Source organism: Pelodiscus sinensis, chromosome 1, assembly GCF_052426305.1.
Source record: "Pelodiscus sinensis isolate ZL-2025 chromosome 1, ASM5242630v1, whole genome shotgun sequence".
Classification (NCBI taxonomy): Eukaryota; Metazoa; Chordata; order Testudines; family Trionychidae; genus Pelodiscus; species Pelodiscus sinensis.
The window spans coordinates 127362168-127387370 of NC_143052.1; the positions used below are offsets into that span (position 1 = coordinate 127362168).

The 25203-nt window shown below is 52.0% G+C and overlaps 2 protein-coding genes and 1 pseudogene across 4 annotated transcripts; 1 reads left to right on the forward strand and 2 right to left on the reverse strand.

Moving 5' to 3' along the window:
* Positions 1 to 3358: 3358 nt before the first annotated feature.
* LOC102463158 (homeobox protein prophet of Pit-1-like) lies at positions 3359 to 8539 on the forward strand. Its single transcript, XM_075900406.2, is given in 6 exon segments — positions 3359 to 4595; positions 4887 to 5137; positions 5585 to 5674; positions 6233 to 6525; positions 6527 to 6562; positions 6564 to 8539. Coding segments are annotated over 6 exon segments (1011 nt in total). The 5' UTR covers positions 3359 to 4399; the 3' UTR covers positions 6709 to 8539.
* Positions 8540 to 11376: 2837 nt separating this feature from the next.
* On the reverse strand, positions 11377 to 14059 carry LOC106732007 (homeobox protein DLX-3-like; annotated as a pseudogene). The gene is made up of 4 exons (XR_012900949.2): positions 13990 to 14059; positions 12718 to 12905; positions 12181 to 12270; positions 11377 to 11623 (listed from the first exon to the last, which is right to left on the reverse strand). The product of XR_012900949.2 is annotated as a homeobox protein DLX-3-like (transcript).
* Positions 14060 to 16434: 2375 nt separating this feature from the next.
* Positions 16435 to 25183, reverse strand: LOC102463393 (protein mono-ADP-ribosyltransferase TIPARP-like). Of its 2 annotated transcripts, none has more exons than XM_075900356.2 (6): positions 22913 to 25183; positions 21377 to 21777; positions 20712 to 20883; positions 18944 to 19131; positions 18602 to 18856; positions 16435 to 17921 (listed from the first exon to the last, which is right to left on the reverse strand). In XM_075900356.2, the coding sequence occupies exons 2-6, from the start codon at positions 21628 to 21630 to the stop codon at positions 17477 to 17479; spliced, it is 1314 nt and encodes a 437-aa protein (XP_075756471.2). In that variant the 5' UTR covers positions 21631 to 21777; positions 22913 to 25183; the 3' UTR covers positions 16435 to 17476. The 2 variants fall into 2 exon arrangements, with proteins under 2 accessions (XP_075756471.2, XP_075756465.2); XM_075900350.2 differs by lacking the exon at positions 22913 to 25183 and adding an exon at positions 22192 to 22861.
* Between the last annotated feature and the right edge of the window lie 20 nt (positions 25184 to 25203).

The window sequence follows — 25203 nt, forward strand, 5'->3', positions numbered from 1 at the left end:
GCTGACTTGGGGACGACTGGGGCAGAGCAGCTGGGGTGCTGCTGGGTTGCTCCAGTAGCTCCGCTCCTGGGTGCTACTGGACCAACCTAGCAGCACCCCATCTGGTCTGCCCCAGGCGTCCTGATTCAGCCGCTGCTGAAACTGATCAGCAGCGGCTGAATCAGGACCTGGGACAGAGCAGCTGGGGTGCTGCCGGGTTGGTCCAGTAGTGCCCAGAGCAGGCGCTGCAGGACCAATCGGCAGCGCCCCAGCTTCTCTGCCCCAGAGTCCAAAACAAAAGCCTGGTCTGCTGGGGGCGGGGAGCACACTAGCTGCACCCCCCCCCTCCCCAGCAGACCAGGGACACGGGGAGCAGAGCCTCTGAGTCTTTGCTCTGGCAAAGCCTCAGAAGCGCGGGAACCCGCCCGGTGCCCCTGGTCTGCTGGAGACGGTCTCCAGCAGACCAGGGGCACCGGAGCAGCTTTCGCCCCGACTTCCGGGGCTAGACCCGGCTAGACCCGGCCAGCAGCAGAGACGCGCTGAGCCCGCCCGCCTCAGTTCTCGAGATGCTGACTCGAGTATAAGCCGAGGGGGGCATTTTTCAGCACAAAAACTGTGCTGAAAAACTCGGCTTATACTCGAGTATATACGGTATTTCAAAATAAGATATTTTGAAATAACACTGTAGCGTAGACATACCCAGAGATGTACATATACAAAATAAGAGGCAGTTTTTCCCCAAAGAGCTTGCAAATTAATAGACAAGAAGTGCAGTGAAGGAAAAGGTATTCCCATTGTGTGAAGGGTAAATGGAAGGATTAATTGACTTGTCCAATATCTAAAGATACACATTAATAAGAAAGATGTCACCTCCATAACAATGTTCATTTGCCACTGATAACCTACCTTTCTCTCCATCCTAAGTTCCTGGTAATTGTACTTGCCCTGATAATGCATCTCTGTCCTTTAGTCCTTTTCTTCAAGTATTTCAATAGCCTTTTTGGTTCACTCAGATAATAAAAACAGCCTTGGTTTCCCTTTCATTTCTACCTGAACTTTGAGGAAGTGAAATGAAGAAGTCCAGGGTATAACATTCCACCCTTCCAAAGAAACTGCATTTTTTAGGAGCTGTACTGAAACAAAGAACCAATTTGTAGTCTACAGGTGCTTGGAAGTTTAAAAATGCCTGAAAACCTTGTGTGAATATATACGAATAAAGACAAGCATTTGAGCCACACAGAACTCAAGTCTCATTCACCATGTCTTGCTAATATTCTGGAATCGACAGAGTGACAACTACACTGCATATACCTGAATAATCAGTTTTAACTCTCCATTTTCTTGATATGGTTGTGTTGGTGAAGAGTAGTAGGGCTGGATTTCTCACCTTACGGAAATGAATTAGGAGGCAGAATTAACACTGAAGTAAGATGAATGTGAGACAAATTATCACCTTTCCTGCTCCTATTTTCAGTCAGGAACAGTTTTTTCAAGGTCAAATAAACCTTGCAGCACACAGCTGTTTTTTAAAGTGAAACATCTACATTTCATTTTGTAATGATCATTTAGAATTGGCAGAATTCGAAGGAACCTAATGTTGCAAACAAATTTAACAGAAAAAATCTACAATTCTCTCATTTTGATATTCTCTGTCTGCTGATCCTCAAACAGGAACGTATTGGTTTGTTTGTTCATTGCCTTTAAAAAATTTGTTTGAAGGTTTTGCTATATCAATTTCAGAGCAATATGTTCAGGTTTATAGTTACATCCCCTAAGCAGCTGCCCCTGGGTATAGGGCAGTGGTTCTCAAAGTGTGGTCCAGGGACTACTAGTGGTCTGTTGCTGCCTACCAGGTGGTCTGTGATTCAAGCTGAGTCCCCCCCCCCTTTTTTCCCCACCAGGGGGGAGCTTGCACTCAGTGCACAGGGAGGCTGCAGCACCAGCTCCGGCTTCCAGCTTGGGAGGTGGTAGGGGGAGGTGAAGAAAGCAAACTCATTCCTCCCCCCCCCCCATGTGGGCCATGGAGCTACAGGTGAAGGAGTGCCACCCCACCTCCCTCCATAAGAAAGTCCCACCTGCCACTGGGAGTCCACCTTGCCTAGGCCCCACCCAGCTAACAGTCACCATGGTAACACCAGCCCTTCCCTCAGTTGCTCCTGTGGGGCAGGCAGCAGGTTGGGCTGTGCAGAGCCTGACTGAGCAGGGCAGGCTCTCCTGATGCACAAGTGGCCAGTGCCTTCCCCCTTCCTCCTTCCCCCACAGAAGGTTAGGCTGTGTAGCAGGGGGAAGGAGGTGGCACTGGGGCTGAGGAACCTGCACACACAGGACACAGCTGGGGGGGGATCAATGCCTTTCAAGTCTTTGCACCTGTGGGGACTGGGACTGGGGGAGGCGCTGAGCCATCTTAACAGCTGCCCTCTCAGGTCACCATGGACTGAACCCCTGCAGGATGCTACCCTCAGCAGATATAGTGTCAAAATACTGTCAAGCTGGAGGACGTCTTACTCCGACTCCTGTAATCCTCATTGTACAAGGAGTAAGGGAAGTCAGAGGAAGAGCGCTCTATTTCAAAATAAGTGCTGTGTAGTATCCTAAGACTCAGATATTGCAACAGTTACTAGTCTCAATATGATTTGGAGCTAAACATTGAATTATGTCCATCACAAGTATTTCACAGTTGTCTAACTGCCTGAGAACTGTCCACCCAAAGGACTGAACTATCTAATAAGTAACATTGAACTGTGTGACCTTGACACACAAAATGTACAGCCTGCTACATTTAATACATTTACTTGTGGGCCCAGTGTGGAAAAAATAGTGATCACACAATAACCAACTGTCTCATAATGCATATGCACAAGAGAACGAAATTAAGGTTGCACAATCCACCACAAATGATACATTTATCAAATCCCCAATGCTTTGGCCTGGCAGCCTAAATAATTTACTAGTCAGGTGGCAGTATTTGGATGTAATGAGAACAGCTATTGGAATGTGCTCAGGTGCATGTGATTGAATCAATGAGTATTTGATGCACAAGGTGAGTGCAGTGTAACCTGTTGCAGACTTTGAACCGGTGACTCATTAATCTGCTGGTGTGATTGTCCTTTTCCCAGAAACAAATGTCAGCGGAATGAAAGGGTCGCTGCAGTGTTGAGAAGGGATCTTGGGTTCCTAACACTGAGCTGTACGGAAAAATAAAGACCTGGGTTAATGCATTGATTTCACACCTACTATCAATTGGCATGGAGATGGCCGGGGTTTGTCCATTGCTATTTGCTGCCTTCTTACAATGGAGCCCTGGTTTTCTCATGGCATCAAATGGGAGCTGCATTCCTCAGCTCTGCATGGCACGACAGCCGCCTTTGGCCACATACATCGGCGCAATCAGGTGTGATCGCTACTGCCAGAGGCAGCCTGTCAATGTAGGCGAACGAGGCGGTCGCCTAGGGCGCCCAGATAAAGGGCCGTTGAGGGCTTTGGAGGCGGGGGCTCCGATCGCGGTTTCGCCGAGGGAGCCAGTTGCTGGCAGCTCGGCTAGGGCCGCTCCTGCTGCAATACACTGCCCCTGCCCCGAGCACCGGGCCTTCCTTCGACTGTACCAAACACAGGCCTGTGGAAGCGACAGCGGCCTCTGACGGCGGGCTACAGGCCTGGGGGGGCGGCTAGAGCCTGGCCCTGGGTGCCCTGCCAGGCAGCGGGGCGCGCAGAGGCAGGGCTGGCTGGGAGCGCGCCGCGCCGCGGAGAGCAGACACGTCGGTTCCCTGCCAGTGTCCGGGCGGGGCCGGTCGAGCTGTGTTTGGGGGCCTCCCTGCGGACATGCCTGGGCCCTGCCGCACGCCCCGGGAGCTGGCCATAGTGCTGACAGGGCGCAGCAGCAGGCGGGAGAGAGGAGATGGCCGCGGTACTGAGCCGGCCAGTCTGTGCGCGCCCGGGCGAAGGCACCAGCTGCGTGCGCTTGGGTCACTAGCCACGGCTCCGTGCCTGACCCTGGCCCGTTGGGAGAGCCCTGTTCGCGGCTGGAACCTGGGACTGGAGCCCTCTGGCTCCGCAGCCATGCGTTGGGGGCCTGGGCTCAAGGGCTCCTTGCAGCATGAACACATGCTAAGGGCTGGGAATTGAGGGGTGGGAACCGGGCCCCAAGGTTCCTCTCTCTTTCAAAGCCCTGAAATCCCAACCCCAGAGTGATCCCGCCAGAATTTGGGCAGCGCCTCACCGCCTGCTCCCTGCAATGACCTCGGCCGGCTGGGCTGGGGTGACTCAGCCTCCCTGGCCAACGCGCCTTAGGAGAAGCCGTTTGAAATGGTCCTTTGATGGAGCCCCTTGGCCCCTCCCTAATTAGGAGAACAATGGCCTGCTCTTGGCTATAAGGGCCCGAGCAGCCGGGGAGCAGAGCGCAGCGGACACACCAAGAAGGAAGATGGACTCTGCCCCCGAGCTGCAGGAAGCCTTTTCAGCCATGACTCCAGAGCTATGGGAACTCATCCCACTCGCGCTGGACCGAGCGCATCTCAACAGCTATAGCGACTGGGCTGCAAGCCAGCTTCTCTCTGCGGGGCCCGCTAACTCCAGGCATGGCCCGGTGGCTGGAGCAGAGCCAGGCCTGGCGGATTCAGGTGAGCGATTCCGGGGCTGGTTCTCAGGGTTGGAGCTGGGGCTAAGGAGGTCTTCTTCAGGGCTGCTCTGGCCGGGCTGCTCTGGCCGCGTCGCGCCACAGGCTATGCTGTAACTCTGCCAGAGCCAGACTCTCTATGACGCGTCTCCCACCACTTCCCCCTGCAACTTCCTTCCTGGGGCAGTCTGTGGGCGATTCCTCCTCCCTGCCCTACCTGCTCAAGCCCCCTAGGCCGTGTCTCCGCCTCCATGGGGTTTGCACCTTCCTCTGACTCTTCCCTTTGTATCTACAGCAGGGATGGATGCCATGGCTTTGCCCCCATTCCCGACCACGGCTGCTGGCCCCCGAGCGGTATCTGTTGCCCCCGACAGGGATCATCCCCACACTCAGGGGGGAGGGCAGCAGGGGAGAAAGAAGAGGAAGAGGAACTTGTACAGCTGCAATCAGCTGCGCATCCTGGAGTCCTTTTTCCAGCGGAAGAAATACCCCAACCTGCCTGAGGCTGAAATGCTCTCGGGGCTGACGGGGCTCACCTACCAACAGGTACGTCCAGCCCCGCACTCTCGGGCTCTGCTTTCCTCTCTCTGCGGCAGGGACAGTTTGCACGTGGGGTTCCTCCAGCCAGGACACAGTGCGGAGCCGAGGCCGAGCGCGGGGGCCGTGCTGGGCTCTCAGGGAGGTGCAGACGCTGGGGCTGGGCGGACAGTCACTGGGACCTGGAGGGAGCAGGGGAAAAGGTCTGGCGGGACAGAGGATATTTCATGCGCGGGGACAGCGGCGAGGGATCCTTCCTTCTGTGCTGGCCTCCCGTTACCCATCCAGGGTCATCGCCATCTGCAGTGGTACCCGGGCCTCTGCCCTTCTTCCCAGGGCCTGGGGGCGGGCGGGAACTGGGCCCTTCACAGCCCCCCAGGAGGAGGGCAGAAGGGACGGACATCGCGGGGTCCCTGAGGTTCCTTCTCCTTCAGCCCCTCTTCTCCCCCCTTCCAGATCCGCGTCTGGTTCCAGAACAGGCGAGGGAAGCACCGGAGACTTTACGCTGGAGACAGGACCCCTGGGAGCAGCCTCTCCGCCCTGCAGGTGAGACCCCCCCCCCCCCCCCACACTCACGCTCAGCGCCCCCCGCTCCGCGCACACACACGCACCCGCACCTGCCCTCCAGCAGGCAGGCGGGGCGCCCTGGCAGGGAGCGAGGGGAGATCCCCGGGTGTCTCGGCAGCGCTTTGCGGAGCCCAGCCCCGATGCCCAGCGTGGGGAGGCCGCGCAGGGCCAGTGAACGCGGTGCAGCTCAGCTGCTCGCCAGCGGCTGGGGCCTGGCTGTGGTGCGCAGGGACCTGCCGGGCTCGCAGCCTCACACGGCCCTGCCCTCCGGCCGTGGCCGCTTGCCGGGGGGGGGGGCTGGTTTCTGGGCTATTGGACCCGGCTTAGGGGTCAGGTCTCCCCTCAGAGCGTCCCAGGCGCAGGCAGAGTCGCCTCCTGCAGGTCACTTTGGGCTCCCCGGGGGCAGACGCTCCTCCAGCGCCGCCCGGGCGGGGCTGGCAGTGCGGCCGGCAGCGAGGGGAGCTGGGCCCCGGGCATCGGGGCGGGGTCTGGGCTCCCTGAGCTGTGACTGAACGTTCTGCTCTCTCCTCCCTGCAGCCCCGGCCCTACGCAGAGCCCGCACACGGCCCGCTCTCCCCGTTTGACTGGCCAGCAAACCCTGTGTGCTCGGGGCCTGACCCAGCCCTTCCGTGGGCTCTGCAGGGACCAGCGAGCTCTGCCTTTGACTCCAGAGTTCACCTGCCTCCTCGCCAAACAGCTCCCAGCCCGACGGATTTCCAGGCCTACAACTCATGGGCCCCACAGAGCATCATGGGAACCTCGCCCCCTGCTATGCAACCTGTGACCATCAACTCCAGCTTCCTCCACTTCTCTGGGGTTCAGTCCATGGAGTGTGGAGCTGTCACAGTTAATCAATGCTGGTGACTCATTCTTCATTCTGTGTGGACTCCCAGGGGACTTCACAGTGGGAGTCTAACCATGGGGATTTAAGCCCTGGTGACAGAAAGAGTAACTTCAGTACATGTCTGGACTCCCTTCTGGCTGTTTCCCAGCCTGTGTCATATATGTCTTAGGCTCCTCCACTCCTGAGGAATAGCTGGCATCCTTCACTAGTGAAACTGCCAAGATGCCTTTGCACTCTAAGGTGAAAACCTGACAGGGAGAGACAGACAAAGCTGTGGGTTCAATGCTTGGACAATGTTGTACGTGTGATATTTTCCTAATATTAGAATGAATCTATTGTATTCATTGATGTGTGTTATTTTCCAAGGAAGCCATTTTAACTAATCAAGAGTGTCTCTGGTACTACTCCTGAGCTATAAACAGGCCCAAGTTCCAGAACCTCTTATCGCCATAAAAAATTAAATTCATGTCCCTGCTACTCCCAGAAAGGACCAGATCATTTCCCAACCTGCAGCCCTAGCCCATCTCCCAGCCCTTGGCTAAGGCTGGGTTCTATATTAATGGTGGGACCGGGTATATTTTTGAGAGTGTCAAAGTGACTCAGGTTTTTAATCCCCAGACAGTTACTGAACATAATAAAGCTGCCAAAGGCTGTGGGAGCTGGGCTTTTTTTTACTAAGGCCCTGCTTCACAAACTGCACAGGAGTAACATCAATGGGGCTCAGAGCAGAAGTTCTGAACCAAATATTCTAGCCTTGAGAGCTCTAACATCTCTTCCTGCACATTTCCAATGTTTTCCCCATGAGCTCTCTGCTTCCAGGGAAACCTTTTGGCCTTCCAGTTGGTTTTCTCTGTTCTCAGCCAGGGAGAGAGGCTTTGATTTGCCCTCAGACACAAATTTACAATAGCAGCTCAAGATGGCTCCTACCTCTCAAGTGAGAAGGAATAATGGATTAAGGCCCTACCTGTACTGGGATCAGTGCCAGACCAGTCATGGCCTGGGTTAAACATTTCTTCAGCTAGGATAGTCCTGGTGGTATAAGCAAAGGTATAGAACGGTCTGTTTTGTAAATGTATCCCCCGTCCCAGAAGTGCACTACACTTGTGCCTCACAAATACAGACCCAACTTGATCCTGCACACATGTGCTCAACACTACACCTGTTTCCCCACCCAGTGCCTGGTTCACATTCCAAATTCAATGTAGGGTTTGTGGAGACTGAGGACTAATGGGATACCTGGTCTAAAAAGGCTCCTCCATCAACTCGGATGCTATTTGCTGCACACTTGAGTGTAGCTGCAACAGAATGGGGGTCTAGAGAAGGGATCCACTGACATCATCCAGAAGATGTTTGTCAGGATATTCATCATCTGTTCAGAGTGGGAGTGTAGGGTAGTGCTTAGAACAAGGGCTGAGAGCTGGAACCCTTGGTTTCATTTATTGTTCTAATATGGGATCGCTTTGTGGCTTTAAGCAAATCATTCACCCCTCAGTGCCTCATTTTCACACTCTGAATTGGAGAGAGTAATATTCATCTGCCTCACAGGAGGGTTGTGCAGCTTCACTTATCTTCAAGAGAAGGAGCTTCACACTGCTAGAGCAAGAGGGGTTCTTCCAGGAGTTCATCTCCCCCAGACACCAAAGAGAGGCAGAGAATTTAATAGGCCATGAAGATTGGACTTCTATTGAAAGGGGCCCTTCAGGGGAAAGGCTAAGCCTGCTGATCAGTTAGGTCAGGAACTGAAGAGAACCACATACCTCTTGAACTCTGCTCCACTTTCCTTTGAGAGCCACTTACCATGGGAGCCAGGAAGGAATTGACAAGGAGCCCCCACAGCCCTCTGCAGAATGGTTTTGTTGTCTGTTACTGTGCTTGATCATTTCTTCTTCCAGTAACTGAAATTCTGCCTGGGTGCAGGTCATGGAAACTGCTCTAGTACAGTCAGATAACATTGAGAAGAAAAGTGAGCAGCCAAATTCTTTCTTTCTATTTGCAAGATTTAAATGCCATAGATGTCAGTTTATGTATTGTTACAGCTTATTTTACTAACATCTATCTCTGGAATTAGCAAGATTTAAATGATACATTTAAATTTTGTGCCATTGATGCCATGCTATTGGTGATGTGGATGCACTGGGATATTGTGGGTAGAACAAAAAAGGAGGGAATGGCTTTTAGTTGGATAATAATGCTATGAGCATGATGCACTCCAGTTAGTCCTCTCATGTGGTCTCAGCTCCTGCACGGTATATCCATAACAACAACATAGCTGCCAAAGGCTGTTTTGCGGGTAGATGCAGCCCACATAGCGTTAGAAGACACAGTCTGCTGACTTCTCTCCAAGTATCTGATATGGCGCCCAGACAGCGCTGTCCATTCCTATGGCTCTGACACAGAGAGAGCAGGGAGGAGTCGGGAAAAGTCCTTTACCAAAACCAGCAGTTTTAGGTTTCGTTCTCTATCCGGGAGGGGATAACTCATACATAACATGCGTTAGCTACGGCAGGGCCCAGACTTGTCCTGCGCGGACAATAAGAACTGGTAATGCCCACAGACTGCCCCAGGAAGGAAGTTGCAGGGGGACCCTGTGAATTAGGCGCAGAAGTTAGGATAGGGCACGGGGAAACTACGTGCTGCGGAGGGATTTGGAGAAGCCATCTTATTCTGGTGCTACCCTTCATACTGGTCATTTCACCCCCCGCCATGTATTCAGTCAGCATCTGTTCCCTTGCCACAGGAACCAAGCTCACTCTATACTGTAATGATAGAAATGTAGCCGTGTTAGTCTGGGGTAGCTGAAGCAAAATGCAGGACAATGTAGCACTTTAAAGACTAACAAGATGGTTTATTAGATGATGAGCTTTCGTGGGCCAGACCCACTTCCTCAGAGGAAGTGGGTCTGGCCCACGAAAGCTCATCATCTAATAAACCATCTTGTTAGTCTTTAAAGTGCTACATTGTCCTGCATTTTTCTATACTGTAACTAGAGGGACTCGCATATGGTCCTCCTTCTACATAGACCCCCTCCCTTTTCAGCTTCAGCCCACAGCACGATTCCCGCTGCTTGGGAGTGAAAAAATATTTTCTTCCCCTGCTAAGTGTGATTCTGTCAGAACCAGACTGACAGCTGCTGTGTGTAAACCTCAAAGGAATTAGAAGCTTACATCATTGGCTTACTGTTTATATTATAGTAGATGCCTAAAGCTCTGCAGTGCTGGGATCTGAGCAAAGAGAAAATGAGACGGTCCCAGCGAGTTTACAGTCTGATGCTGTAGGGACACAAAATATAAAGCCTTCTCTAAAATGGGGCTCTAGTTATATTGAATCTGGACCAGCACCTGCCATCCCACAGTTATGAGAATGAAAGCTGGGACTTTGGGAATGCAGTTCCCATTAAAATCCATGAGAAAACTAGGGACACACATTAATAAAGGAAGTGACGGGTTTAGCATTCTCATCAGTGCTGATTTCGTCCACTGGAATAGCAGTTTGTAAGTAATACAAGTTTAATTTATTTAATAGTTTCTTTTTAGATAAGAAAATTATCAGAGATACATTTTTGCACCAAGGCAGCTTCCCTTGCATGTGACTAAGCAGAATTTCAGTCCCTGGGAAAGGAGAAGCATAATCACATTAGCTGTTAATAAGATCACTGAGTGGTGTGAAGCTCGGGTCCAAAGTCCCTTTCTATTTAGAGACCACGCCCTGCTCCCTTGCACATGAGCACAGTGCTAGCTACAGAAATTAATGAGAGCCCCGTCCCAGGACAGTTACTTTGGTTCAGTGGTAGAAATGTAGCCATGTTAGTCTGGTGCAGCTGAAACAAAAAACAGGACTGTGCAGCACTTTAAAGACTAACAAGATGGTTTAATAGGTGATGAGCTTTCGTGGGTCAGACCCACTTCCTCAGATCAAATAGTGGAAGAAAATTGTCACAAAAGCTCATCACCTATTAAACCATCTTGTTAGTCTTTAAAGTGCTACACAGTCCTGTTTTTTGTTTCACTTTGGTTCAGGACCTTTGCTGCCAGCTCTATTGGTGCTGTTCCTATGAAGTTTGTGGGTCAGAGCCTCAGTGAAACAACTTTGCTGTTACAGTCTTTGGGAAGATTAATATGACCAGTAAATATCACGTGTGTATGAAAATTAAGTGGTTAGTTCAGATGGTTAAAGCTGCGTGATAATAATGTCAAGGTCACCGGTTCGATCCCCTGTAAGGGCCGCAGATTATTATGTTCTTTCTTAGTGTGACAGGTCCTCCCTCCAGCTATAGCTGAACCTCTGTCCTAGAGAAGGGTTATCGGCACGTTTGGTAATCCCACACAATTTATATTGGTCCGTTCGTGGGTTTTAGGAGAATGGGGGGCAGGAGGGTAATTTTTTCATGGTGAGGAGAGCTTGTGAGAGTTGGAACTGATTACAGCTCAGACACTGTACAGATCACTTTAAACTGGTTTATTATAAATTAGCAAATAAGATAATGAATTCATCCTGACAGCAGAAAAGCATCACTGAAAAGAGGACGCACAACATTCTACAAATACTGAGACCTTAGCGTTCCCCCCACCCTCTCTCAAGCTTTCAGCTTGGAGTCTGAAGAAATCGTGGTGTTTTCATGAGCTAAGGGCGTCAGAGACTTCTCAGGAATGGAAAAGTGTGAGAACTCCTTGACCCAGGCAGGGAAACAGAGCCAGGGAGGAGTAGAGACAGGAAGGTAACGTTACCCAGGGTGGCCACAAGTGCTTCTGAAGAGAGCAGAGTTTAATCAGCACAAGGCTCCAGATACTCCAGGGCCTGGACCTGAGGGAGTGGAGGAAGCTACAAGGAGGTAGAGTCACTAGCCACAGGTTGCACAGCAGGGGGCGAGGTCCCTCTACTGGCTTCTGGGGGTTGTGTTTTGAACTCATGGAACCAGGGCTGGGAGCTGTTTGGCGAGGAGGCAGGTGAACTCTGGAGTCAAAGGCAGAGCTCGCTGGTCCCTGCAGAGCCCACGGAAGGGCTGGGTCAGGCCCCGAGCACACAGGGTTTGCTGGCCAGTCAAACGGGGAGAACGGGCCGTGTGCGGGCTCTGCGTAGGGCCGGGGCTGCAGGGAGGAGAGAGCAGAACGTTCAGTCACAGCTCAGGGAGCCCAGACCCCGCCCCGATGCCCGGGGCCCAGCTCCCCTCGCTGCCGGCCGCACTGCCAGACCCGCCCGGGCGGCGCTGGAGGAGCGTCTGCCCCCGAGGAGCCCAAAGTGACCTGCAGGAGGCGACTCTGCCTGCGCCTGGGACGCTCTGAGGGGAGACCTGACCCCTAAGCCGGGTCCAATAGCCCAGAAACCAGCCCCCCCCCCCCGGCAAGCGGCCACGGCCGGAGGGCAGGGCCGTGTGAGGCTGCGAGCCCGGCAGGTCCCCGCGCACCACAGCCAGGCCCCAGCCGCTGGCGAGCAGCCGAGCTGCACCGCGTTCACTGGCCCTGCGCGGCCTCCCCACGCTGGGCATCGGGGCTGGGCTCCGCAAAGCGCTGCCGAGACACCCGGGGATCTCCCCTCGCTCCCTGCCAGGGCGCCCCGCCTGCCTGCTGGAGGGCAGGTGCGGGTGTGTGTGTGTGCGCGGAGCGGAGCGGGGGGCGCTGAGCGTGAGTGGGGGGGGGGGTCTCACCTGCAGGGCGGAGAGGCTGCTCCCAGGGGTCCTGTCTCCAGCGTAAAGTCTCCGGTGCTTCCCTCGCCTGTTCTGGAACCAGACGCGGATCTGGAAGGGGGGAGAAGAGGGGCTGAAGGAGAAGGAACCTCAGGGACCCCGCGATGTCCGTCCCTTCTGCCCTCCTCCTGGGGGGCTGTGAAGGGCCCTGTTCCCGCCCGCCCCCAGGCCCTGGGAAGAAGGGCAGAGGCCCGGGTACCACTGCAGATGGCGATGACCCTGGATGGGTAACGGGAGGCCAGCACAGAAGGAAGGATCCCTCGCCGCTGTCCCCGCGCATGAAATATCCTCTGTCCCGCCAGACCTTTTCCCCTGCTCCCTCCAGGTCCCAGTGACTGTCCGCCCAGCCCCAGCGTCTGCACCTCCCTGAGAGCCCAGCACGGCCCCCGCGCTCGGCCTTGGCTCCGCACTGTGCCCTGGCTGGAGGAACCGCACGTGCAAACTGTCCCTGCCGCAGAGAGAGGAAAGCAGAGCCCGAGAGTGCGGGGCTGGACGTACCTGTTGGTAAGTGATTCCCTTCATCCCCGACAGCATTTCAGCCTCAGGCAGGTTGGGGTATTTCTTCCGCTGGAAAAAGGACTCCAGGATGCGCAGCTGACTGCAGCAAAGGAAAAAAACCCATCGATCCTTTCTGCTCGGTGTTTGTGCAGCTGCAACCCTTCTGATTCTGCAGCGTCTCGGTTTCCCTTATGAAATACAGGGAGCGTTTCAGCCTCCACTTTGCAAACGGGGCTTCCTCAGACATTGTCCTACTTTAAACAGCAGCTGGAAAGGGGACGGTTTGTCTCCCCCAATGCCGTGTTAACTCTGCCTCCCATTCCTTTCAAGGAGGTGAGAAAGGCAGCCCCGCCCTCTGCCCAGCTCTGGCCAGTCAAGACAAGGGCGGTTCGAAGTGGGTTGTGATTAGTCACTGACAGGATTTTCTGGCATTTTTAAATCTCTCCATTGCTTGATGTATCGACCTGCACAACTTACTAGAAAAGCGGTTTGGGAGGGCGTCCCCTGGGCCGTGATTGGGTTTGTCTGTGATTGGATCAATGAACATTTGATCCGCAGGCTGAGTTCAAAGTCACCTGGAACTGCCAAGATTCATTTACCTTTCACCAGTGATTCATTTACCTTCTGCTTTGCCCTGCTGCCCCGGCGTAAGGGCCAGCGGAGTACCAGGCAGGCTGCGGGGAGCTGGGCGCCTGGGCTCAGAACACGGAATGACAAGAGGCACCTTTTCCACGGGCAGTGGTGATAGCAGCTGGTATCTCACTCCCGAGGGTAACTGAAAATGCAGTGATGCAGCTCCTACATGTGTGGAGCGGCTACAGACCAAGTCTGTATGCTGCTTGCCTGGGTGCTGCTTTGGTCCCTACAGAAGGAATTGCCAAAAGGCCTGGCAAAGTCTTCTACCATGGAGGAAGAAACAAGGCAGCCTATCCAAGGAACCTTCAGCAGAAGTTTGCAGAGTAACTCCAGGAAAGTCCTAGAGCTCTCTCTAAAGGTTCCCAGGAAATCCCAGCGCACATCAACACACTTCCACAGGGTCCCAGCTGCTTAGTTGCAGAGGGGAATGAGAAACAGGTGCATACTGTGCTAGTGTTGGCTACCTTCACCTCTCCTGGGACCAAAAAAACAAAAAACTGAGCTCGTGCTCATATCTCCCTGCAATATCAAAGCACAATGAGTCCTTAGCAGAGTCCCCTCTCCTGCGTCGGGTATCCCAGAGTGCTGCGACTGACTAAATCCCTCCAGCATTAAAGAGGTCCTGGCTTTCCATGCCCCTGGATGCTCCTGTCACCCATTCCTCATCCTCATCCAACTCCACTTCCTTGTCTCCCTTAAGGTTCATGCTTGCTGCGGCCTCCAGCCCCCCAGGGGGCTCTTGGCAATGGATGGGAGGCTACCATTGAGGATGGTGTGCGGTTCCTTGTGGCAGTAGCATGTCTTCTGTGATGCACCAGACTGATGATTGACCTCTCTGGCCTTCAGGTACAACTGCCTCAGCTTCTTGATCTTAGGATGACCCTGTCTGTCCGTTCTGCGCCCTTCTCCACCATGCCATGAGCAATCTGCCAATAGGTTTCCAAGTTCCTTTGGCTGTGACTGCACAGCCTCCTCTCCCGGTAGACTCAGAAGTTCCAACAACTTGGGTTTTGCCAGGCAGCAGTACAGTTGCAGTGGGGCTTGGTCAGCAGGAAGCCACAATGTAAGCTCTCTAGCCCAAGTAAACGGGAAGCAGAATTTCAAAAATTGCCAGGCCTTTAAAGAGGGAGAGACACATGCTTGTGTACCTGGCTTCCAGCTAGCTTAGTTCAAACTGGTAACTAGAGCAGTCACAATGGGCATCATGGGACTCTTTTTGGTGATGCCTTAGAGCAGCAGTTCCCAACCTGGGGTCTGCGGAAAGTTTTTAAAAGTAAAGATCAGGCCCATTGATCCTTACTTTTCGTTTTCTTTTCTCCACCTCCCCGCCTCCCCTTTTCTGGAGTGCAGGGGAGGGGAGAAGCAATAGCAGTGCATGCCAGGTGGTGACGTGCTTTTGACCTCGTTCTCTGGAAGCTAACGGAGCATGGGGAAAGTGCTTGCATGCTGTGCATACCTCTCACACCTGGCTGGTGTGTGAGAGGCATACAGAGGATGCAAGCACTTTCCCCTCAAGCCATGACCCGGTGCCCACAGCTGCTGCCCTGAGCTCCCCAAGTTCCGCCCTTGCCCCCTACCCTCCCAAAGTTTTGCCCTTGAGGAGTTGGCAGCTCCAGAACTCCCTTTGGTCATGAAAGCCCACTCTTTCCATGGCTAGGCAGAGGACAGAGGGGCCAGGAGCTGAGGAAGCAGCCTGGGCAAACAGCAGCCAATGGTATCTGAGAAGCTCCATGCTCTTCAGTCTGCACATCCCTCAGCCCACACTGAAGCTGACAAGCTGCAACTCTGGAGTTGGTTTATCAACGGGTCAGTCACTTTTTACCATTTTTTTCACTTTTTTGAATAAGTCACCCTGCTCTAAATGTTCAAAAGCTATTAAGAGTGGAGGGAAGGGTTTAGCTGGGCTGTTAGAAAAATGGATTGTTTGGGTGAGTCCTGAAATTTTGATAGATTGAAAAGGTTGGGAACCACTGCTTTAGGGTGACATAAGCAAAGCAGTGTCTACACTAATGCTGCATTACTCTATGTCACAAAAAGCTCTATATCTTATAAAGGTGGTTTCATTATTTTAAAACATAAGAACGGACAAACTGGGTCAGATCAAAGGTACATCTAACCCAGTATCCTGTCTGCTGACAGTGGGCAATGCCATATGCCCCAGAGGGAGGGAATACAAGAGGTAATCCTCACTTGATCCTTCTCTTGTCACCCATTTCCAGACAGACAGAAGCTAGGGACCCCATTCCTACCCATCCTGGCTAATTGCCATTGATGGACCTAACCTCCATGAATCTATCTAGCTCTTTTTTGAATCCTGTTAAAGTCCTAGCCTTCACCACATCCTCTGACAAGGAGTTCCAGAGGTTGACTGTGCATTGAGTGAAGAAAAACTTCCTTTTGTTTTAAACCTGCTGCTTATATCAGCATAGCAAGAGAGTTACATCAGTGAGATAAGCATTTCAGGGTGTACATCTCCATTGTTTTGTTGATGAAAGCTGACTTTTGTGGACAAAACTGTGTAGTGTAGACATGCTCTGAGTGTACTAGTTTTTAGTTATGTGACTTGAAACTTTAAGAGGTTGCCAATTTTCCAAAAGTGATGAGCCATTGCTCTGTGAAAATCAGGCCTTTTTAAAAAAAGGGTGTCACCTGCTTAACATCTCGGGTGACTGCACCTTTGAAAATGCAGGTGTGTGGTGTGGTGTGGGTCATGCTGGGCTGGACTAGATGACTTCTTGAGGTTCCTTCCAATCATTTATATAATTATATACAGAGTAACTTCTTAAACTACATTAATTGTGATTGCTGGGGTGTTTAACCAAGTTAAATAAATGGTCTAATTAACCAAGATCATTGATTAATGGAGATTGCCTATCTCCTAGAGCTGGAAGGGACCTTGAAAGGTCATCAAGTCCAGTCTGCTGCCTTCACAGTAGGCTCAAGTACCATGTCTGCCAATTTTTTGCCCCAAATCCCTAAATGGCCTATCACAAGGATTGAACTCACAGCCCTCTCTTTAGTAGGGCACTGCTCAAACCACTGAGCTATCCAAGTCACATGGATATGGTGTAGTAAACAACATTCTTATTTCTTTAATTTTAAACACAAGAAAAATAATTGAAAGTATAATGCAAGTGATCTCAAATTAGGAAGGCAAAGCAATTCAGCAAACAAAGTAACAGTAATTATGCTAATAACACAATGCAAAATCAAACAATTATTGCTTATATGAATACATGAACAATCTGCAGGTTCATAGGCATTGGGACATATTAACTCACCAACAACTGACCAGTTCTTAGGTCCAAAAACAGGATCACAGGGGTTTCTTTCAGAGGCAGGAGACATACTCTCATTGGGAGCAAAGCCTAAATAGCCATCCCCTGACCCTTGACACTGGGGACTTTCATGCAATAGACTAGACATAGCAGATGCACACAGCCACCCTGCCTCTGTATAACATAAGTTAAATAATTACAAACACACCAGAGTGCTCTGATTCAGGGGGAGTATTCTAACAGTATAAGTTAGAATACTAAATTATTACTAGAAAACTTAGCATCCACCACAGCAAGTCCCCATGTAAACAGTTTTTGACAAACCAATTACTCCTGGGCAGAAGGCTCCATTAGAAGGTGGAAGAGAAGAGGAGCCATGAACAAAGAGGCATTTTTTTTTGTGAATCATATATTATAGTCCACAAATGCAATGGGAGGTCATGGAGGGTGATGACTTGTTTGGTGTAATGGAGCAGCTTCTCATTCAGAGCCAGGAGCAGTATCTGACAGCACAGCCTGCAGGGATGTTTGCATTTGGACAGGCAGTGAACATGACAGGGTGAAGCTGACCACAGAATGGGGACATTTGGGGAGATGGAATAGGATGAGGTGGGGCAGAAACTAGAGTGTTTTTGAACCTACATGGCCTTGTTTTCCCCATACACTGGGAGGCTCAGCTGTGGCTAAGACTGGATGCACAAGGGGCTTTTACAGAGCAAGTAGCACAGGACGGCTGTAAGTGACAACAAAAAGTGACCCCTATCTCCACCTGGGGAAGTGGCGCTTGAACAGAAAAGCAGCTTCAGCAAATCTTTTGTAATGAGCAGCTCCTTCCCCTGGCACCATCAGCCATCCACTGCCACAGGGTCAGATAGCATCTTGTATTTGATAAGGAAGTAGGGGTAGCATTGGCAGTTGTCGGAGACCACATACACTTTGGTATTGCTTTTGCTGTTGACCCGGGAGTTACAGAGCTGCCCACCAGGCACCACAGGCAGGGGGCGCCGGAAAAGTTTATTCCCCACAGCAGTCTTGCCCACTAGCACTTTGGCCAGGAACATGTAGCGTAGCCCAGCCTTGCACGCCAGGCCATGGCGGTGTGAATAGAGGGCACTCTTGGAGAAGTAACAGCCCTTGCCGTAGATGGGGGCTTGCAGCCTTGAGAAGCTGGGGTCAAAGTTCTTCTGGCAGATGGGCTCCAGGAAGTCAGCAGCGCTCCCATAGAAGAGGTGCTTCTCCAGCTGGTGTTTCTCCTGCAGTGAGCATGCCTGGGACATGGCAGCCTTCTGTCTGAATGAGATGCCAGGGGGAAAAGCAGGGTTAGTTCCTGCACAGTGAGGATATTTGGGGAAACTTAGAGGCCAGCTCCACCCACCCTGCCTCCATCTCCACTTACTCAATAGATAAGCGCCAAAAGTATGAATTGCCAGGAGTTAGGGAGGAGTTAGTTTTCCCCCAGCCCCAATAATGACACACTAGTTCATTCAAAGTAATTTGAATACATTAGGCTCTACCCATCACAGCACACAGACTCACATCTGTGCACTGCAAACAAATACATGCAACCCAGTGCACTAGGATCCACGCACCCGTTCCTGAGGATGCATACAAATATGCAAACTCCAGTGTAGCTGTAGCTACCTACCCAACAGCACAGGGAACAGTCAGACAAGAAGCAGTCATGCTCACACTGGTGTGCTTAAAACCCCATTGGAGGAAACAAGCCCTAATATTCATCCCCTAGAACACTCACTCCAGCCATACTCCTATAAGTGCAGACCTTAGAGGACTAGCTCCAGGGCTCACACTTATAGGCTTCCAGCACTATGGGTTCTGCACTCCACGGCACTGGCATTAAGTTTACACTTACAGAGAGCTCCACAAGTGCAGGCACTAGTGCCAACATTCCCTCCTCAGCACTCTCCACACACAGACACACACCCCCCCCCCAATAACATTTCTCTTTGTACCTGGCATATTTTTCCCAGAGATCATCGTTCCGAATTCGGTACACCCCCAGCACCAGTGTCTTTTCCTCTGAGAGAGTCTGGTGGAAGAGTGCACAAACTCTGTGGTATGCAACCTCTGTTGGTGCCACCTCCATCTTCAGGAAAGCCTGCCCATCTGCGGGCTTTGGGACCGAGGCTGCAGGGTAGGAGCCACAGTAGCCATCCCTTGGATTCTCCCCAAGGATGTCAGTTCCCCAGGTTCTTCTAGGGAGCGTCCTGAGAAGATAGGGAGACAAGAGTTGATCTCCTCTGAATGCTGCTTGCGTTCTGTTAGAAACATGGTTGCTGGGGGGGATCACTTACCTCAGATGTGGCACCATGCTGAGCAGGGAGCGATAGGCAGGCCGGCGCTGGACCAGGCGGACATATCCCTTGTCCCGATTACGTTGCACACGACGCTTCACATCCACAGTGAAGAAGTGGCCCTGGTGTTCAAAGGAGTAGTTGTCCTTGTCTTGCTCGTAGGCAGCCAGGAGACCTTGGGAGATGGGCTGATCACAGACAGAAAGAGGGAAAGGAAGGGGAGGTGTACGGTGAGAGTGCTCCAAAGAGGAAGGCCAAGGACCCACACACACGGCTCCTTAGGCTGCCACCTTCATCAATGATTCTTTAGACACATGGGGGAACCAGAGGCAAAGCTCTGCAAAAATCCAGCTTCTCTTCAATCCTGACTAGCTATGATGAAGTGGGCAATAATTTTTGCTGAGGGCCACTCTAAGTATTTGGAAAGTGGCCGGGGGCCGCACTCTTCCATGGTAGTAATGGTAGTAATGGATGTGGGGTCTGGGATGGAGGTTGGGTGCAGAAGGGAGCTTGGGGTAAGGGAGGGAGTTTGGGTGAAGGAGGCAGTTGTGACCTGGGACAAGGGACTGGGATACAGGGGATTGGCTTGTAACCTAGGGCAGGGAATTGGGGTACAGGAGAGGGGCAGAGGATTTGGGTATGTAGAGTAGGGAGTAGGAGTGGGGGGCAGAGGGTTGGGGAAACAAGGGGTTGGGGTGCCAGAGGCAGGCTCTGCAAGGAGACTTACTAGCCAGCGGTGGTTCCTAAATCAGCCTTCCTGCCTGCCTTGCCCCCTGCACAGGCTGCAGCCATGTGCTCTGAGGCCTCTTGTGCTTCATGGCTGCCTGTTGTTGAACAACGCAGCTCCGTTGGCCAGTTTCTGGCCAGAAACCAGCCAGTGGGATTGTGCTAGGGATGGGAACAGCTCCTAAAGCTTCCCCTCTCCTTTCCGGGCTCACAGCTTTTAAAGAAAAAATGCCCCACGGCTGCATTTCTGAGTAGCATTTGGTTGGGGCAAGGCAAGCAGGGAGCCTGTTTGGGGTTCCCCATAGCATTCGCAGGCCGGATCCAGTGGCTTGGCGGGTCGGATCTGGCCCGCAGATCATATTTTACACATGCCTGACCTAGGACCAGGTTTCAAAACTTTCATTTCTTTAAAGAACCCGTTATCCTTTTCAGCCTGGTTTTCCCTAAGGCCGAAATAGCCCCTTCACTTCCCACTGATGAAGGCTCCTTCCCCTTTCTCAGCATTTCCCCCCACACAGTGGAGTAGCAAGGGTGTTATGCACCCTGGAACAAAGGCAAAAATTGCACCCCACCCTCCCACTGCCATGCGACGGGGCCCCGAACCTGGCACATGACTGAGCCCAACCCTGGGAGGAAGGGGCGGAGTTTGTACTGCGTCTTCCCCTGCCCCCTCCAGTTTGGGGCCAGGCCCCTGCATGCACTAACCCGCTGGCAGAGATGGAGAAGGGTCAGGCTGGAGGAGGAGAGGTGGGAAGGAGGCTCCAGCCGGTGGCAGCAGGCAGAAGAGGAACAGGCAAGTCGATGACAGGGGAGTGGAGGGGGACTAAATTGGTGCCTCCCTAGCATGGCCCCCCCGCTGTGCCACTGACCCCACACACCTTCTCGCCTCTGCCTGAGCCCCTCGGTGTGTCTCGCTTGCGGCTGTTGTTTTTGGTTTAACTACTGTATGTAATTCCCTTGTGTGCTGCAGTGAGGCATTTTTAGGGGAATGCATAGTACGAGATTCCGGAGGCAGGTTGGATTGCCTTTCCCTTTTCCTCACCTCCTCATACTTCTTCCAATTGCCACTTCTGTTCCAATAGGCTGCCCACTCTGTGGGGAAGTGGGGGTTCTCCTTCGGATCACTGGTGTTGGAAAGCCGCCGCACTTTGTCGTAGGGTCCAAAGCAAACCAGCTTCATAGAGTGCAGAAAAATGCTCCCGACAGCACCGTCCCTGTGAGAAAGAGGAGGAAACAGTAAATAATTCCTTCACTATCTCCTACTACGAGAGGCCAGGACCAGAGTAACTAGGAGTGCCACCTGCACCCAGTGCTCCTGCCACCTTCCCTATCGTACCTCCTGGAAGGCAAAGCCAGGACAACAGTGGGGTGGGAGTTCCTAGCAGCCAGCACTGTGGCCTACCCCAGAGTCCTCAATTTGGGATCTGCACCTCTAATGCAAATGACCCCTTCTGTAACCTTAGTTTCTTGAGTCTATTTCTGATGTAAATAATTTTCCACAATAAGAGTGAGGGGAGTCCCACACGTGTAGGACACAGGGGACTTGAATGAATGAAAGAGGGACATGTGAGAGGAATTCCCTATGCTGGGTTTGGGGCTGGGACTTGAGACACCACGAGCTCCCCACCCCAGAACCTCTCGCACTGTTTGCTACAGCTCCTCCTGCTGGTAGACTCCAGCACTGGCGGTTGGCTTTGCATCACTCACTTGTCCACAAACTTAATCTGCTCTTTTCCAGTGTCACAATACAATTTCTCTAGGTGCCGCTGCGCTGACTCACTGACACTCTGCCAAGCTTTGCTGTCCCTCTGCCTTATCTGCCAATGGTAGGGATAGCGGGTGTGGTGGAGGGGGCAGCTTTCCCTCTTAGTGCAGTGCCCCAGCAGGAAGTGGTCGCAGATCTTAATCCCATCTCTTGGATGAATGTGAAATCTCATCTCACTGTCACCACCCAGATACATGCCGGTCTCCTTCTGGCTCTGAGAAGTCTCTCCCTTGGCCGTGCGCCTGCGTTTTTGGGGCGGGCTTCTGGGAATGGTACTTCCACTGGCTGAGGAAGCTGAGGTCTGAGGGGAGCCAGAGGGCTCTTCCTGGGAAGAATCCAACTCCTGGGAGAAAGAGCAATTTTGAAATGTAATTCTGAAGCTCAACGTAGCTCAATGCAGGGTCTCTAGCTTGAAACCCCACCCCCACTCCTACTTTGCCTGCACTGCTGCCACACTGGCACCTTTCCTCTGACAGGTCCCAATAAACCACCCACAGAGCGTCCCAGCCACCCCAGAGCCTGTTGTTCGCAGCCCTAATTCACAGTGCTCTCCATTGGGATCTTTCCCCAATATACATATAGGTAACTTGGCCTAAATCCACTGGGTGGGACTCCTACCCTCCCTCTCAGCACAAATGTATCTCTCCCTTGTGAGACCCCAATACTTTCCCACAGGGATCTCTTCCTCTCCTGAGGGCATGAGAATTGGTTCCCAGCACAGCCTCTGCCAGCCACTGTTTCCCATGGAAATTCCCACCTGCTGGGGTGAGCTGGGGGCAGCACTTGTTTTTAGTGGGTTTGGTAGCTCGGTGGAGTTATTCTGCCCCATCTTTCTCCCTGGGGCTGAGACTATAACGACCCCTCCCAAAGGCCTGGCCTCACTGCGTCTCTTTGAATATGAGGATTCCGCATTGTGTAGGAGCAAGGGGTTTAGAACGTTGGAACATGCTCCCTTCTGATTGGCGGGAATCAGGGGGAAGCCCTGTGCTCTGATTGGTAGATTTAAATTTAGTGATTAATAGGTGTCAAAATGGAATAGGAGAAACATTTGGTCCCACTTGCACATTAATGAAGGGAAGGGTGTGAACAGGCATCTCTCTTCCCTTCTGCTAAGTATTCAGTGAGCTAGTATAATCTACATCTCCGTACTACTGCCATTGCCACCAAATATTAAGGAGTCTGGTAAATACTTTTTCCCACTGGGAAATATTGTCTGGGGAGTGTATGTAGTCCATACCACTGAAGAATAACAAGTGTAGGTAAAGTTAAGAAACACAAAGAAAGGACTAGGGTGGAAACAGGATTTGAGTAAGTTAACCATATTTCCCTGTGCTGAATACATGACACCTGGTAAAATTACTCATATTCAAGCGAGTTCAATTACAATCAGAATTCTGCAGCACAAACATTCAAACTAACATCAAGTTGACTGAGTTCCTGTCAAAAAGAAATACTGCATGGCTGGAGTTTGTATTTACCTTCTTTAAGGTTCCAAGGGGAGAAATCACACACACACATAGTCCCGTGCCTCTCTCTCACATGGGAATGGGGATGACTTAATGATCTGACCTCTCTTCCTCCTTCCTAGATTTCTGTTGGGGTTCAAACCAGCATATGACAAATAGCAGCCTTTCAGCACTGTATAGGAGAGAAGGGATAGGAGCCACTTCCAGCTGCAGAAGGGTCTGAGTGGGGATGACCTGGCCCATGTTTTTCCAGAGGTCATCCCTTCCTTCCTGCCACCACCTCCCTTCCCCGCTCTCTTACGGCTGCAAACAGCTTGTCCCTTTCTTGCCCATACAGTATCAAAATGCAGCTAACACCTCCAAACTGCAGTTAGCCACAGACATAACTCAGTCCCCTCCTAAGCTCTGGTGACAGTGCCAGCAGGAAAGAAATAAGCCCTAAGGATGCACTGAGCACCAGCCCAAGAGCCTGGCTGCAGGGGCTTCAGCAAACCTGGCCAGAGAGGTGGCTCAAGAGGGGAAGAGTAGCTAGGGTACAGAGCAGCCCTGCACACCCTGAGGGGAGAACCTAGGAGAGGGGCAGCATGTAAACAGGTTCTAAGCACCCCGGCCTGCACCATTAGGGTGCACACAAGCTGGAAATAGCTAAGCTCTGGAGTGGTAGGAAGGAAGCTGAGGGGCGAAGAAGCTTGCCCATGCCTGCACTGTATAGGGCTTTGGCACATGCAAGGCTTGGCCTGAACTCTTCCCTTTACCCCTTGCTTGCCGGTTTTGGTAACAGGTCAGCTCCTATAAGGAGGTGTGGCTAGGCACACACATGCCCCCTGTCTGTAGGTGCCACCCCTACAGCTCCCATTGGTCACAGTTCCCAGCCAATTAGCCTTGCCTGGACAGTGCTGGGGGTGAGGGCAGCGCACGGAGCCCTCTGGCTGTCCCTGTGCATAGAAGCCAGAGAGGCAGCATGTTGCTGCTTCCGGGAAGTGTGCAGAGCAGGGCAAGCCCTAGACCTCACTCTGTAGCGAGAGCTAGATGGCCATATTAGAAAGGCTGAAGGGCCAAATGCAGCCCGTAGGCTGTATTTTGCCCACCTGTGCTATAGATGGCCTCTTTCCCTACAATTTGGAACACACCAGTGAAAGATGCTATTTGAGAGACTTTTGTAGTGCTGCTGCTTGGGGTCTCCTACAAGCACCTCTCCTCAGCTGTATAGTCACTTGAATGTGGTTTTGCTTTCATGGAATCCTAGGGCTGGAAGAGACCTCAGGAAGTCATCAAGTCTAGCCCCATGCTCAAAGCAGGACCAACCCCGACAAAACCATCCCAGCCAGGGATTTGTCAAGCCAAGACTTAAAAATCTCTTGAAAAGATTCCGCCACCTCCCTAAGTAATCCATTCCAGTTCTCACCACCCTCCTGCTGAAATAGTTTTTCCTAATATCCAACCTAGACCTCCCCCACTGCAACTTGAGACTGTTGCTCCTTGTTCTGTCATCCGTCACTACTGTGAACAGCCTTTCTCCATCCTCTTTGGACCCCCTTCTTCAGAAGTTGAAGGCTGCTATCAAATCCCCCCTCACTCTTCTCTTCTGCAGACTAAATAAGCCCAAATCCCTCAGCCTCTCCTCGGTCACGTGCTCCAGCCCCCTAATCATTTTGGTTGTCCTCTGCTGGACCCTCTCCAATGGGTCCACATCCTTTCTGTAGTGAGGGGGCCAGAACTGGATGCAATATTCCAGATATGGCCTCACCAGTGCCAAATAAAGGGGAATAATCACTTCTCTAGAGCTGCTGGAAATGCTCCTCTTAACGCATCCTAATATGCCATTAGCCTTCTTGGCCACAAGGACACACTGCTGATTCATATCCAGCTTCTCATCCACTTTAACCGCCAGGTCCTTTTCTGCTGAACTGCTACTTAGCCAGTCGGTCCCCAGCCTGTAACAAGGCTTGGGATTCTTCCTTTTCTTTGAAAAGTGACTGAAAAAATAGCACCCTTTAATTCAGCAAATCTGCTCCTGGAGTATATCCAGAGGTCAATCTGCTTATTGTAATGGCACTGGTCTTTATTCCTGTTCAGGCTGCTGAGCCATCACAGCTCCAGGGGAGGGAGCAGGAGTCTCTCCCTCCTTGTGCCTGTCGCCACCATTGCTAGCTGCTCTACGCTCTAACTGCATGGCCAAATTCTGTCCATACGTACACGTGTCCTCCCTATTGACTACACTTGGGTTCCTCAGGAGTCACTGAGGGTAGAATTTACGGCTACGTCTACACTGGCACCCTTTTCCAGAAATGCTTAAAACGGAA